This window comes from Littorina saxatilis, linkage group LG2 (assembly GCF_037325665.1).
Source record: "Littorina saxatilis isolate snail1 linkage group LG2, US_GU_Lsax_2.0, whole genome shotgun sequence".
Taxonomy (NCBI): domain Eukaryota; kingdom Metazoa; phylum Mollusca; class Gastropoda; order Littorinimorpha; family Littorinidae; genus Littorina; species Littorina saxatilis.
In genome coordinates, this window is record NC_090246.1 from 73,267,780 (window position 1) to 73,282,779 (window position 15,000).

At 39.4% G+C, this 15,000-nt stretch overlaps 1 protein-coding gene across 1 annotated transcript in view; it reads left to right on the plus strand.

Annotated features, from left to right (window-relative positions):
• LOC138954139 (protocadherin Fat 1-like) overlaps nucleotides 1-15,000 on the plus strand; it is a 67,985-nt gene that overhangs the window by 24,556 nt on the left and 28,429 nt on the right. Inside the window, exons 21-32 of the mRNA XM_070326044.1 lie at nucleotides 27-209; nucleotides 694-822; nucleotides 4,870-5,052; nucleotides 5,619-5,747; nucleotides 7,273-7,458; nucleotides 7,769-7,915; nucleotides 8,423-8,611; nucleotides 8,981-9,115; nucleotides 11,476-11,658; nucleotides 13,473-13,601; nucleotides 14,306-14,494; nucleotides 14,965-15,000. The exon at nucleotides 14,965-15,000 is cut by the window's right edge and continues 84 nt beyond it. Of these exons, the coding sequence (XP_070182145.1) occupies nucleotides 27-209; nucleotides 694-822; nucleotides 4,870-5,052; nucleotides 5,619-5,747; nucleotides 7,273-7,458; nucleotides 7,769-7,915; nucleotides 8,423-8,611; nucleotides 8,981-9,115; nucleotides 11,476-11,658; nucleotides 13,473-13,601; nucleotides 14,306-14,494; nucleotides 14,965-15,000 (1,818 nt within the window). The remainder of the gene's footprint in view (nucleotides 1-26; nucleotides 210-693; nucleotides 823-4,869; nucleotides 5,053-5,618; nucleotides 5,748-7,272; nucleotides 7,459-7,768; nucleotides 7,916-8,422; nucleotides 8,612-8,980; nucleotides 9,116-11,475; nucleotides 11,659-13,472; nucleotides 13,602-14,305; nucleotides 14,495-14,964) is intronic.

Below are 15,000 nucleotides of genomic sequence, written 5' to 3' on the forward strand. Positions count from 1 at the left end.
TAAATCTTGTGTTTGATCACCCTCAGATTGAAGTGCTCGTCTATGACCCAGCCGACCCTGGTCGTCAAACAAGATGCAATGGCACCATCTTCATCACACGCAACCTCTATGGCCCATTCTTCAGCAGGAGCCCCTACCGGGCTACTATTTCTGAGTATCACATCGTCTCGGATCAGGTTGTCACCATCAATGCCGCTGATAGGGATGGGGTGAGTGGAGTTATAACTGCCTCCGCAATGGGGGATAGCCTGCTGGCGTTTCAAGGGAAAGTTTTGCATATAACACAGAGTAGACAGAGCTTGAAAGAGAGAGGAAGAGCGAGAGACTGTCTGCTTGTGCGTGCGTGTGTGTGTGTGTGTGTGTGTGTGTGTGTGTGTGTGTGTGTGGTTGTGTGTGGTTGTGTATGTGTGTGTGTGTGCGTGTGCGTGTGTGTGTGTTGTTTACTTACAAAAAAGTAATAATACCATGATGCAGCTCTACAGTTTAATTTACAGTTATTACTTTCCTTCTTTCTTTTGATAGAAAACAATAGGTCCTAAGTTGGAGCTGCGTTAATTTGATCGTATAGGTCATTAGTGGGAAGGACATGCTAGATGCAAGAAAATAAGTTTTGACAAAACAAGGTCCGTTCTGGTTGCGTATTTTCATTCAGTGAGTCTTAATTTGAATGATTCTTCTCACTGCTTTATGCAGGATCCGGTGGTGTACAATGTTATCGGGGCGAGTCCGAACGACACCACCCAACTCTTTTACCTGGATCCTTCTACTGGTGTCATCATCTTGCGCAAGTCTCTTGAGGGTACCGAAAGGCGTTCCTACAACGTAAGTTTTCTGTTAAATTAGTATCTACAACTGACACCAGCAGGAGCAGAGTATAACATTGAGTTCATTGATTATTAGTAGGGAGGTCAAACATGCTTGCTGGGTATTTTCTCTTTACTCTTGAAGAGTAAAGCGATGAAATAAAGGAGACATAAATTCCAGTGTTTTTATTTGTGCGTGCATCTTTGGTAAGTGTGACATTCAGTATGAATCCTAGGGGATAATCTGAATTGAATATCGCACTTTATGTACTGCATATGATGATTTCAAATGTGTTTTATATAATTGACTTGGCAGTATCTGCTTGTGAAATATGTGTGCGTCAGCTTGGGACAAAAACACTTATATAGCTATTCTGATGGACACGTGGGGGAATTCGGGGGCTGTGATTGGATGGTCTCTTCCGATCATCAAAGCATAATGCTACGGAAGTCGGCCATTTTTGCCAATATCCAAAAGCATATTGTCAATAACAAAGACGCATGGTTCCGGTTTACCCATCTGTACCACACGATGTTTCACTGATCGACAACAGCATACACTGACAACTTGAAATTCTTCTCGGGAATGTTTTTCAGCTTTACAAATGTCGATAGCATACCCTTTTCTGCTAACTTCCCGATGAAACAGGACTAAACCTATTATTTTCTGTCCCTAAACACCACAAAATGCCCAAAATCGAAAGATGTAGTACAAACAGGGGAGTAAAACGGAACAGCCGTTTTTGTGTGCCTGTGAGCTTAGTTCACAGTTGCCGACTGACACAAACTTTCGCATTCGGCTTTTCTTATCTCGTAACTCCACACTAAATACCCCACTTCCCCTCTGAAGTATTGATGTACAACCCATGGCACTAACATTCATGTAGTCGTTTATAACTGAGGTTGAAAAATTCGCTTCATGACGAGACAAGTATAAATGCCATTCACCCAAACTGAAAACGTCTCTGCCGTCTGCTCGCTTTGTACGGATTAGCTGTTCTCTTTTCCTCCCCTTGTTGCATCCTAGTTCTTCAGTTGTTTCTAGTTTTCCGTTGATGTTGTGTTTTGGTCTTTTTCATAAGTAGTCTTGTTCAAAATTAAAAACTCAAACTTCTTTTTGTTGTATACGAATGAACTAATAAAAAGCTGTTTAACAGCTGTGTTGTCAAATCGAATTTTTTTCCAAAGTCAGTGTGGCGCCTGCGCAAAACTAATGCGCATAAGAAACGGCGTCTGCTATCAAAACCTGAGATCAACGTATCGACGCAAAAACTGTCATGTTGTAAGTTTAGAACAACAAATAAAGGTCAGAACTGCTATATAATCGCTATTGTATTTTCAGCGTAGCAATAGCTGTTAATATTGGTTTTTTGTGTGTGAATAGGCACTTGATAAGCTGTGATTTCAAGGAATCAGTTCGGATAAAAACGAGGCGTAAAACACGGATACAAATTGACAATTAGGGTGCGCGGTAACAGCAATACACATTTTATAAGGTGTTCGATCTCACTCTCTTTTCAACTAAATCTGTAATCGCTTTACGGCGGTTTAGATGAAAGCTTGTGGTTGCGATTTTGGACGGAGAAAATAACCATTGCTTCTCCGGTTTTCGTCAGTTGAATCTGTAACGTGTTTTATCGCATACATCTACTATATAATACTGGTAGGTTTTTCGGTGGTTTTTCGATTCCTGTGACCAAACCGCGCGGATTTGTGCCTTCTCCTTCGGTTGCTATGCCAACGTGACCCAGGAAATCGATTCCGCTAGGTCCCGACTTCCAATTTTGTCCACGAACAAAGTTTGAAGAGGTTTGTCTCGCAAATTTGAGCAGACAACAGTGAACTTTGACCTGAACTTTGACATCGCGGCGAAAGAGATCTGTGATTGGTTCTTCTTCTAAACACTACATTAAACACTACGCGACCGCACCTCAGACGAACCTAGCTGTGTGTTTTATTTCTCTACCCCAGACGAACCTAAAATAATAAGAAGATAGATAGATCTGTTTATCTGTTAATGGAACTCCAAAATATTCCATAGATTTGTTTACTTAATTTTTAAAAGATAAGTTCGAAACATTATCACCTGATAAGTCGCCGTATAACCTTATAGGTTCCAGCGACTAAATATTTTCCCCCGGTTCAACCATAGACATGTACGTCATCATGATCTCCCCTTAATTTGACCGTTATTTTGGCTGTCTTAGTGAAATGGTAAGATATATCTCTATGTTTTTTACATGTAAGTGTTCGGAAAAAATACAGTTATAGCAGCTATGTACAAAAATAAGCAGCATATGCTCTTTTCGCCAAAGTAAAGTCCTTTTTTCTTCTGGTTTCTTATATGTGTCACAGCACACCGCAAGCTTTTAGGCGAATAGCAAGTGAGTGGTATATATATATCATCAATTTTATAGTAGATAACGGTGTAAATTACTTACCATGTTCATGTCCGTTATACGTTTTCCATATTCCATATGTGTCATTTAATTGTGTATTGCTTGATGCCATGTATGTATGTGTGTGTGTGTGTGTACATGACTTTAAATAAGCATGGATGGATGTGTGCACTCGATTGTGTGTGTGAACCATGTATATATTTTCTGTTGTCAATTACATATGTTATACTATGCGTTTGAATCATTAAGTATTTTAGACGTCATACTTTTTTTCGTATCTTCACGATGGCTTTTTACCCGTTTAAATTTTAATGCTTCCAACTTTCAAAGCGCTGCACGGCTGGGAAGAGATGCGCACTTTTATCACTGTTGTTCATGTAGACGTAATCATGGATTCATGCAAACGTCATACCTGCTGTATTTTATTTTGTTTGTTTGTATAGTCGCGTGCGGTCGCGCAGTCTTTTTGGTCAGTTCCGATTACCTCCCATTGATGCGAAAACCTATATGACTGTTTTTTGTTATTTTTCTCTCTGTTAATTCACCAGTGGCTATGTAACATGTGTTATACCTTATAGGTTCCAGCGACTAAATATTTTCCCCCGGTGCAACCATAGACATGTACGTCATCATGATCTCCCCTTAATTTGACCGTTATTTTGGCTGTCTTAGTGAAATGGTAAGATATATCTCTATGTTTTTTACATGTAAGTGTTCGGAAAAAATACAGTTATAGCAGTTATGTACAAAAATAAGCAGCATATGCTCTTTTCGCCAAAGTAAAGTCCTTTTTTCTTCTGGTTTCTTATATGTGTCACAGCACACCGCAAGCTTTTAGGCGAATAGCAAGTGAGTGGTATATATATATCATCAATTTTATAGTAGGTAACGGTGTAAATTACTTGCCATGTTCATGTCCATTATACGTTTTCCATATTCCATATGTGTCATTTAATTGTGTGTTGCTTGATGCCATGTATGTATGTGTGTGTGTACATGACTTTAAATAAGCATGGATGGATGTGTGCACTCGATTGTGTGTGTGAACCATGTATATATTTTCTGTTGACAATGTTGTCAATTACATATGTTATACTATGCGTTTGAATCATTAAGTATTTTAGACGTCATACTTTTTTTCGTATCTTCACGATGGCTTTTTACCCGTTTAAATTTTAATGCTTCCAACTTTCAAAGCGCTGCACGGCTGGGAAGAGATGCGCACTTTTATCACTGTTGTTCATGTAGACGTAATCATGGATTCATGCAAACGTCATACCTGCTGTATTTTATTTTGTTTGTTTGTATAGTCGCGTGCGGTCGCGCAGTCTTTTTGGTCAGTTCCGATTACCTCCCATTGATGCGAAAACCTATATGACTGTTTTTTGTTATTTTTCTCTCTGTTAATTCACCAGTGGCTATGTAACATGTGTTACAGAATTGCACCGGTGTAAGGGTTAACATTTTATTTTTCACCAAGAGAATATAATTCATTATATGCGGGATAATGTGCGGGGGGGGGGGGGGGGGGAGGGGTGCAAACAACATTTTCACAAGCACATAACCAACAAAATGACATCGCATGCGCAGCACACAAAGTGCGTAGCACGGGTACCACTAGTACTTCTTTAGTCGTGCACAAGAACTCGAGATTTTGGTATGTGCAGCTGACAGTGGAAGCTGTGGATGACCATCCCTTTTACAAAAAGAAGGACATCACCAATGTGTACATCACCGTGGAGCTTGACCAGACACCTTTCTTCCAACCTACCTCTGATGTTGCTCTTCTCGAGAGTCAATCTGTGGACTCCGTTGTCGGGCAGATGACAGCCGGAGATAATGACCTTCGGGTATGTAGGTCCCAGAGTAGGTGTGTGCCTGTGTTTCTGTGTCTGTGCGCGCGTGGGTGTATGTGTGTATGTATGTGTCTGTACCTTGGTGAGAAAGAGAAGGAAGATTTTGGATGTTGTAGTGTGTCACAGTGTGCGCGCGCGCGCGTGTGTGTGTGTGTGTGTGTGTGTGTGTGTGTGTGTGTGTGTGTGTGTGTGTGTGTAAATAAGCTTCGAAATTCAGAGGGTGCATCTCAGATCTGGTATTTAATGGTTATTATTTTTTTGCAAGTTTAGTCAAACCTGCATTATTAGATTGAATTTTTTAGAGACGAAATAGGGAGAGTTGACTTACATGTTGATTTTTGTTGTCTTTTTTTAAATTTTATTTACCATGATTTACGCATTTCTAATTTGAGGATAGTGAAGTCAGAAGAACTTTTGTTTTATGCAGTTGAGAATAAAAGGATCATATTTTAATTAAATACGTAAACTATGAACGTTTTGGAATTGCATGGATTTTAATTATTTAAAAGTATTGTTCAAATTTGTTTTCATATTCTTTTCAAATCGACGCGTCTTTTCAGGGTGTCATCACGTACGAACTTGTTGGAGACTATCCGGGTGAATCCCTGTTCAGTGTCAACTCCACCACTGGGGAGATTCGTCTTGCACGTGACCTGAAGGCAGACCCTGACCAGCTGGCCACCTACACGGTAATGGGTCCCTCTCCACGTTCGCCCCACACTCTTCCTTCCACTGCACACGATTACAGTTTTGTCCTCTTTGATAAAATAAAATACTTGACTTGACTTGACTTGACTTGATAGACGGGCGCAGTGGCGTGGTGGTAAGACGTCGGCCTCCTAATCGGGAGGTCGTGAGTTCGAATCCCGGTGGCTGCCGCCTGGTGGGTTAAGAGTGGCGGTTTTTCCGATCTCTCAGGTCAACTTATGTGCAGACCTGCTAGTGACTTAACCCCCTTCGTGTGTACACGCAAGCACAAGACCAAGTGCGCACGAAAAAGATCCTGTAATCCATGTCAGAGTTCGGTGGGTTATGAAAACACGAAAATACCCAGCTTGCCTACTCAACGAAAGCGGAGTGAAGCTGACTATGCTCTCAGAGTATAGTGTGGCAAATGGGCAAACAAGCTCTAGCGTAACCAGAAAATTCTGGAACGCTGAAGAAGAAAGAAGTAGGCCTATTCTTTGATATCGGGTATTGCCATGACTGTACCACTTGTGAGTGGTGGCTCTTTACATGGAGCTGTCGTGTCATCATTGATCAATTGATCCTGGTTAGGTTATCGTTAACAGAGGCTGCAGCGTAGAACTATGACTTGTGGAATCTAATTTTGGATCTGCACGATAATGTAATCGACTGAGAGCGTCTTTGGTTTTACTCAGCGCATGGAAGGGAGTGTGCGCCCCTGAAGAGTATAATAATAATAATAATAAATGAGCATTTATATAGCGCAACATCATAACTTTACAATTATGCTTTTTGCGCTTGACACATTTAAAATTCAAACACAGTTATACAAGCATTTACATCTACATTCATAGTCAGCAACGCTTGATTAAAAGCATACACCATCAAGCATACATTACAACAGATTCTTCCACTAATTAAGTAATAAAAACATGAATAAAATAGGTAGTAAAAACAAGGAAATACCAGCTGAATACCCTTAATCAAACAGAACATGTTATTAATACTGAAAAACAGCCCTAAATGTGTATACACATTATCACATTATCACTAAAACAACAAATACACTACATGTAGCCTACTGATGGACTGAGAAAACAAAATCAGGGGTTGTATTTCTTGAAGAGGTGCGTTTTAAGTGCTCGTTTGAATGCTTGGGGTGACTGAGAGTGGCGGATGTGAAAGGGGAGAGAATTCCAGTGTGTGGGTGCGCAGAAAGTAAAAGTGCGTTGTCCGTATGTTTTGGTTTTGGTGTGTGGAATAGTAAGGATGCGACAGTCAGAAGAGGCACGGAGTTGTCTTGCTGGAGAATAGACGGTGAGGAGTTCAGAGAAGTAAGCAGGAGACTCATTTAAAACAGACAAATTGAAATGTTGTACAGTCGTTTGTATTCTGTACGCTTCATCTTTTTTTGTGGCAATCCATATGGCAAAACGTCTTGTGAACATTTTAGGTGTACATGTTTTTTTAATACAGTTACTGAGTTAGTACCTATTCATAACTGTCGCATTTCTTGTCAAATTTCAGCTGAGACTAATAGCCTATGACTCAGCTCGCCCAAAGAAGACAGTATCTACTACAGTGATGGTCAGAATTTCCCGCAACCCCAACGTACCCGTCTTCCAGCCAAGTGCCAACTATATTTTCACCATCTCTGAGACGGCTGCCCTGGGCAATTTTGTCGGAAACATTTCAGCCACCGACAACGACAATGTAAGACAGTGATTGTTGATGTATATCCTATTTGTTGACCCTTATGCTGGTGCCATATGCATTATGTCGTTGACGCAACAGATTGAACATCACATCACAACGACACAACAGTACAGTGCATATGAATTTATTTGAACACGTACATTTCAAAGTACATATTGCCGATTTTCTGCTAGTCTAGTCTTCTTGTCGTCAGTCAGTTTGTTGTCAATCTTTTTTTCCGCGCGTGTGTACGCATTGAGTGGACAGTTTGGATTAGTACTGATGGAAATTGGTAGCTTAAACTTCTCTGTGCTTTCACATGACACAGGACAAGGTCACCTACAGGATTCAGCTGCCCAATGATGATGGAGCCTCCACCTTCTTCCTGCTAGACAGTGAAAGAGGAGAGATCAGTGTTCGCAAGCCTCTCACTGAGACACCCTTGGAAAACGGATTACAAAAGAATGTCTACAATGTAAACTAGCCTTGGTCTTATTTGTCAGTTTAAATAGTGTTGCACTGTCTCTCCGCCTCGCCCCCCCCCTCCTTCATGTGCCTATATCTCTCATTTGTTTTCTTTTCATTATTCCTCTTTCTCTAGATCTGTCGCTAGCACGCCACCCCCTTCTTCACTTTATTATTTATCTTTCTCCCTTCTCTACGTTGTTCTCTGTCCTCCTCCATCTCTCTCTCTCTCTCTCGCTCTCTCTCTCAATATCTCTGTCTCTCTGTCTCACTCTCCCTCTCTCTCTCTCTCTCTCTCTCTCTCTCTCTCTCTCTCTCTCTCTCTCTCTCTCTCTCTCTCTCTCTCTCTCTCTGTTCACTTATATTTTATTTTCCCTCCCTACCTTTCTACCACCTCTCTCTTTCTTTCTTTTTTACCCCCACCCCCTTGCTCTCTCTCTCATTCTTTTTCACGTTGTTTCTGTTCACGCTGTCTTTTGAAGCAAAATATTTGATTTCACTTTCATTTGTTTTCCAGTTTACTGTCCAGGCATTTGATGGGAGAGGCAACGCTTCTTCTGCCAGCGTTCAGATAACCATTGGCCGAGTTGCTATTGACAGACAACCCGTGTTCACGAGTGCCATGTACAACATCACGATCTATCAGAACGTCTCGTCAAGCATAGGTTCACTTGACTGCACTGACCCAGATCTGACATCGCCAGAGGTATGCATGCGTGTTGGTTTAAACAAGACTTTATTCAATTTGTATCATGACATAAACAATATAATTATGGCATTTATCATTTATAATGCATGCATGACATAAACAATAAATATATGGCATATATGATTTATCATTCATGCATGACATAAATAATATATATGGGATTTATCATTTATCATTCCTAACATAAACAATATATGGCATTTAGGATTTCTAACTCAAGCATAGTGCTTATTTTAAGCAATCCCATGCATGCGTGTTCTGCGTGTATCTGCAGGCCTATGTGTGTGAATGTGCTTGCGTGCGTGTTTCAGTCAACGTGTTTAAGCCTTTATGTATCAAAACCATTTTTAATTGTATCCTTTGTAGAACGATGATCGTATTCGCTACCGCCTCCTTGGATATCAGCCAGCTGACCGGTACTTTGCAGTGAACAACCAGACTGGACAGGTGTCATTAAAAGAGGATGTGACTGGGGACCCCACCCAAACACAGACATATACGGTCAGTTGTTCTCCTCCTGTTTGTGTGCATCTTAAGTATATTTTTCTCTGTCTTTAATAGTGGTTTGATAATGTGGGTGTGAGTGTGTGGTCATTCCCGTCGCGATATAACCTTCGTGGTTGAAAACGACGTAAAACACCAAATAAAGAAAGAAAGTGTGGTCATTGTGGCAGACATTTCCTCCTTGTTTTGAAACTTTTCGTTCATCATATAAATGAACTGTTCATCCAATTCTTATTGTGTGTTATTTTGGAATATATTTGGAGTTACGTAAAAAATGACCCTGTATCTGTTTTTATATTTAGTCAAGTTTTGACTAAATATTTTAACATCGAGGGGGAATCGAAACGAGGGTCGTGGTGTATGTGCGTGTGTGCGTGTGTGTGTGTGTCTGTGTGTGTGTGTGTGTAGAGCGATTCAGACTAAACTACTGGACCGATCTTTATGAAATTTGACATGAGAGTTCCTGGGTATGAAATCCCCGAACGTTTTTTTCATTTTTTTGATAAATGTCTTTGATGACGTCATATCCGGCTTTTCGTGAAAGTTGAGGCGGCACTGTCACGCCCTCATTTTTCAACCAAATTGGTTGAAATTTTGGTCAAGTACTCTTCGACGAAGCCCGGGGTTCGGTATTGCATTTCAGCTTGGTGGCTTAAAAATTAATTAATGACTTTGGTCATTAAAAATCTGAAAATTGTAAAAAAAATTAAAAATTTATAAAACGATCCAAATTTACGTTTATCTTATTCTCCATCATTTGCTGATTCCAAAAACATATCAATATGTTATATTTGGATTAAAAACAAGCTCTGAAAATTAAATATATAAAAATTATTATCAAATTTTTTTTTTCGAAATCAATTTAAAAACACTTTCATCGTATTCCTTGTCGGTTCCTGATTCCAAAAATATATAGATATGATATGTTTGGATTAAAAACACGCTCAGAAAGTTAAAACGAAGAGAGGTACAGAAAAGCGTGCTATCCTTCTTAGCGCAACGAATACCCCGCTCTTCTTGTCAATTCCACGAGCACTGCCTTTGCCACGGGCGGTGGAGTGACGATGCTACGAGTATACGGTCTTGCTGCGTTCAGTTTCATTCTGTGAGTTCGACAGCTACTTGACTAAATATTGTATTTTCGCCTTACGCGACTTGTTTTATATTTGCAAACTGTTAATTCATGATATAAATGAATTGTTCATCCAGTTCGTATTGGGTGTTAAATTGTAATATATGTTTGGAGTTATGTAAAAAACAAATAATGACCGTGTAACTTTTTTATTTCTGAGAAAAGGTAATGTTTTTGCTTGGATTTACAGAATTCTTCAAATGTGATAATGTTGGTTTTTTTTCGTTGTTTTTTTCTTATCTTTATTTCTTTTTACATTTAGTCAAGTTTTGACTAAATGTTTTAACGTAGAGGGGGGAATCGAGACGAGGGTCGTGGTGTATGTGCGTGTGTGTGTGTGTGTGTGTGTGTGTGTGTGTGTGTGTGTGTGTGTGTGTGTGTAGAGCGATTCAGACTAAACTACTGGACCGATCTTTATGAAATTTGACATGAGAGTTCCTGGGTATGATATCCTCAGACATGTTTTTCATTTTTTGGATAAATGTCTTTGATGACGTCATATCCGGCTTTTCGTGAAAGTTGAGGCGGCACTGTCACGCCCTCATTTTTCAACCAAACTGGTTGAAATTTTGGTCGGGTAATGTTCGACGAAGCCCGGACTTCGGTATTGCATTTCAGCGTGGTGGCTTAAAAATTATTTAATGACTTTGGTCATTAAAAATCTGAAAATTGTAAAAAAATAAAATTTTTTATAAAACGATCCAAATTTACGTTTATCTTATTCTCCATCATTTGCTGATTCCAAAAACATATAAATATGTTATAGTCGGATTAAAAACAAGCTCTGAAAATTAAATATATAAAAATTATTATCAAAATTAAATTTTCCAAATCAATTTCAAAACACTTTCATCTTATTCCTTGTCGGTTCCTGATTCCAAAAACATATAGATATGATATGTTTGGATTAAAAACACGCTCAGAAAGTTAAAACGAAGAGAGGTACAGAAAAGCGTGCTATCCTTCCCAGCGCAACTATTACCCCGCTCTTCTTGTCAATTTCACTGCCTATGCCGTAAGCGGTGGACTACGAGTATACGGTCTTGCTGCGTTGCATTGCGTTCAGTTTAATTCTGTGAGTTCGACAGCTACTTGACTAAATGTTGTATTTTCGCCTTACGCGACTTGTTCTTCTTCTCATGAATGTGATAATGTTGATCTGAAGAGAGAAACCACATATTTCTTGTCACGGGTATTGACGTTTGGTTGATCTTCTGTCATTCAGCTGGTGGTGGAGTGTTACGATCGGCAGAACCCGGACCTCACTGCCCAGGAAGTGGTGGTGATTAGTGTCAACCGCAACCCAAACTGCCCCGTGTTCAACAGCGCGGCTTACTCCATAACCATCAACGAGAACTTTCCTGTCAACACCTTTGTTGTCAACGTCAGTGCATCCGATGCTGATGGGGTGAGCGTTATCATTGACATTGTTTCTTTGCTGAGTACTTGCACTATCAGGCTCACCCTGAAGATACGTGGCAGGGCGACACAGTCACCATGTAAAAGAGTAGTGAGGAGGAGGCTTTGGGATCGTAATTTAAGCTCTTCCCAAATATCTGGCGCTCAAAAGTCTTCTTCGTCCTCTTCTTTTTCCCTTATGTTTATTTCTGTTCTCTCGTGCCCCATGTCTTTTTATATTTAGTCAAGTTTTGACTAAATATTTTAACGTAGAGGGGGGAATCGAGACGAGGGTCGTGGTGTATGTGTGTGTGTCTGTCTGTCTCTGTGTGTGTGTAGAGCGATTCAGACTAAACTACTGGACCGATCTTTATGAAATTTGACATGAGAGTTCCTGGGTATGGAATCCCCGAACGTTTTTTTCATTTTTTTGATAAATGTCTTTGATGACGTCATATCCGGCTTTTCGTGAAAGTTGAGGCGGCACTGTCACGCTCTCATTTTTCAACCAAATTGGTTGAAATTTTGGTCAAGTAATGTTCGACGAAGCCCGGACTTCGGTATTGCATTTCAGCGTGGTGGCTTAAAAATTAATTAATGACTTTGGTCATTAAAAATCTGAAAATTGTAAAAAAAAATAAAAATTTATAAAACGATCCAAATTTACGTTTATCTTATTCTCCATCATTTGCTGATTCCAAAAACATATAAATATGTTATATTCGGATTAAAAACAAGCTCTGAAAATTAAATATATAAAAATTATTATCAAAATTAAATTGTCGAAATCAATTTAAAAACACTTTCATCTTATTTCTTGTCGGTTCCTGATTCCAAAAACATATAGATATGATATGTTTGGATTAAAAACACGCTCAGAAAGTTAAAACAAAGAGAGGTACAGAAAAGCGTGCTATCCTTCTTAGCGCAACTACTACCCCGCTCTTCTTGTCAATTTCACTGCCTTTGCCATGAGCGGCAGACTGACGATGCTACGAGTATACGGTCTTGCTGAAAAATGGCATTGCGTTCAGTTTCATTCTGTGAGTTCGACAGCTACTTGACTAAATATTGTATTTTCGCCTTACGCGACTTGTTGTTTCTTGTATTTTTTTTCTCCCCCACCTTCTGTACTACTACCCCCTCCCTTTTCTGATTGTTTGCGTATCAGTTTTGTTTGTTTGTTATCGTTGTCTGAAATGAGTAAAGGTATTTAGTCCGCCATCATGTTAACCTTTGTTATGTACATACCAGGATGACTTAAAATAAGCATTATATGCTTAAGTTAGTTAAACTAAAAACCATATATATCGTTTTTGTCATGATAAAAATTGAACAAAGTTTTGTTTAAACCAGATGCTGTGCGGTGGAAAACTATATCCTACGAAAGCAATTGTAGTATGTGTTGACATGTCTACTTGATTTTAGATTTTGTTCGTCAAAATTCATCTCCCCCAGGAGGGTGAATTCAGTCCTGGAGGACACAAATGAAGTAGCTATATTTTACCTACTCCTGCACTTACAGAATACAAACAAGAAGTGATCTGTACACATGATGACTGAGCCACTTTAGGCTGTAGTGTATTTTGCAGTTCTCATTCATACTATGAGCTACACAAACATATTACCAATGGGGGAAGAAACAGGGATACACAAGATGATGATATTTGCGATGAACCTAGTTTGACTGTGTGTGTTAATAATACTGTGATCTATACAAACATATTACAAAGGGGGAGAAACAGGGATACACAAGATAATGCTAGTTGCGATGAACGTGATTTATGACTATTATACTATTCATTGAGGTTGTGTGTGTTTTAGGACATTGTGAGCTACTTCATCGACGAGGATTCTGCAGGACTTCAGGCCTCTCGGTACTTCTTCGTCAGCTCCTCAACTGGCGAAATCTATGTTAAAAACGATCTGCGTTCAGGACAAGGCACCTACACGGTAAGTTTATTTTTTTCAATTTAAAGAAACAAACTTTAATAGTATTCTATAATACTTTAGTGTATGCAAAAATGCGTAAATAGTGATCCTTTATTTGAGGGAAAAGTTGTCGGTGTTTCTGTCGATAGAGACGTGAAACTTGAACTTGGGTTTTTGTGTATGCCTTTCTTTGTTCTCATTATTTTTTTATATTTGCGTTTTGGTGTATGCCTTTCTTTGCTTCATTCTTTCTTTATATTTACGTTTTGGTGTATGCCTTTCTTTGTTCTCAATATTTCTTTATTCTCGCGTTTTGGTGAATATATTTCTTTACACTTGCGTTTTGGTGTATGCCTTTCTTTGTTCTCATTCTTTTTTTTTATATTTGCGCTTCGGTGTATGCCTTACTTTTTTCTCGTTCAGTCTTTGTACTTGCGTTTTTGTGTATGTCTTTGTTTGTTCTCATTATGTTTTATACTTGCGTTTTATGTCTCTCTATGTTCTTACTCTTCCTTTTTACTTGCGATTTATTTATATATTTTTTAGTTCTAATTCTTTCTTCTTACTAATTGCGTTTTGGTGTACGTCCTTCTTGGTTCTCATTTCTTCTTCATAATTGTGTTTTGTTGTATGTCCTTCTTTGTTCTTTGTTTCTATCTATTCATGGAAAAACAATGTGCTTCGTCGCGACTGTAACCGAAGAACGAGCTTTGTTTCTTTTGCAGTTCACTGTGTCTGCCTATGACAACAGAAGTCGCCGGTGCCGAACTCCTGCTTCAGTGACCATTCGAGTTGAAAAAGATGCAGGAAGTCCCACCTGTCCCCGGAACAACCAGATCATCCGAATCAATGAGACTACACTAATCAACAGCACACAGGTGCATCTCTTCCAGGCTCAGGACAGTGATACAAGAGTACGTGGGAACATCTTCTCCTCTTTCCCACTTAGACTAAGACTTGCTGCTCGACTACTGTGACCGTAATCGTGTTGTTTTCATGTTTGCCTTGTTGGCGATGAGGGGGCGGGGTCTTTGGGGGTAGGGGAGGGGGGAGGAGGTTGGTGGTGGTGGGAGGATTACGTAAAAAGAAAAAAAGAAGACTAGACTTTGATGACAAAATTACAACTGACAAATTCTGATTTATCTGCTTTTTTTTCGCTTTTTTTCCCGCTGGTTTTGTTTAGTCTATCTGGAGGCGTTTTGTTGCGATTCGTTTTAAATTTTCACCTTACTACTAAAAAAACAAAAACACTGGTTTAAATCATTCTCGTCATTTTTCTTGTGTTGTTTTTGTGGCTGTTTTGTTTGACTTTTTTTTAAATTCTTTTGCTGACTTCTGATGAATTTGGTTTAGCTTGTAAATAAACTGGATAATTGTTCTCCAGGGTGACCTGCGGTTCTCCCCAACGGGTGACGCTCTG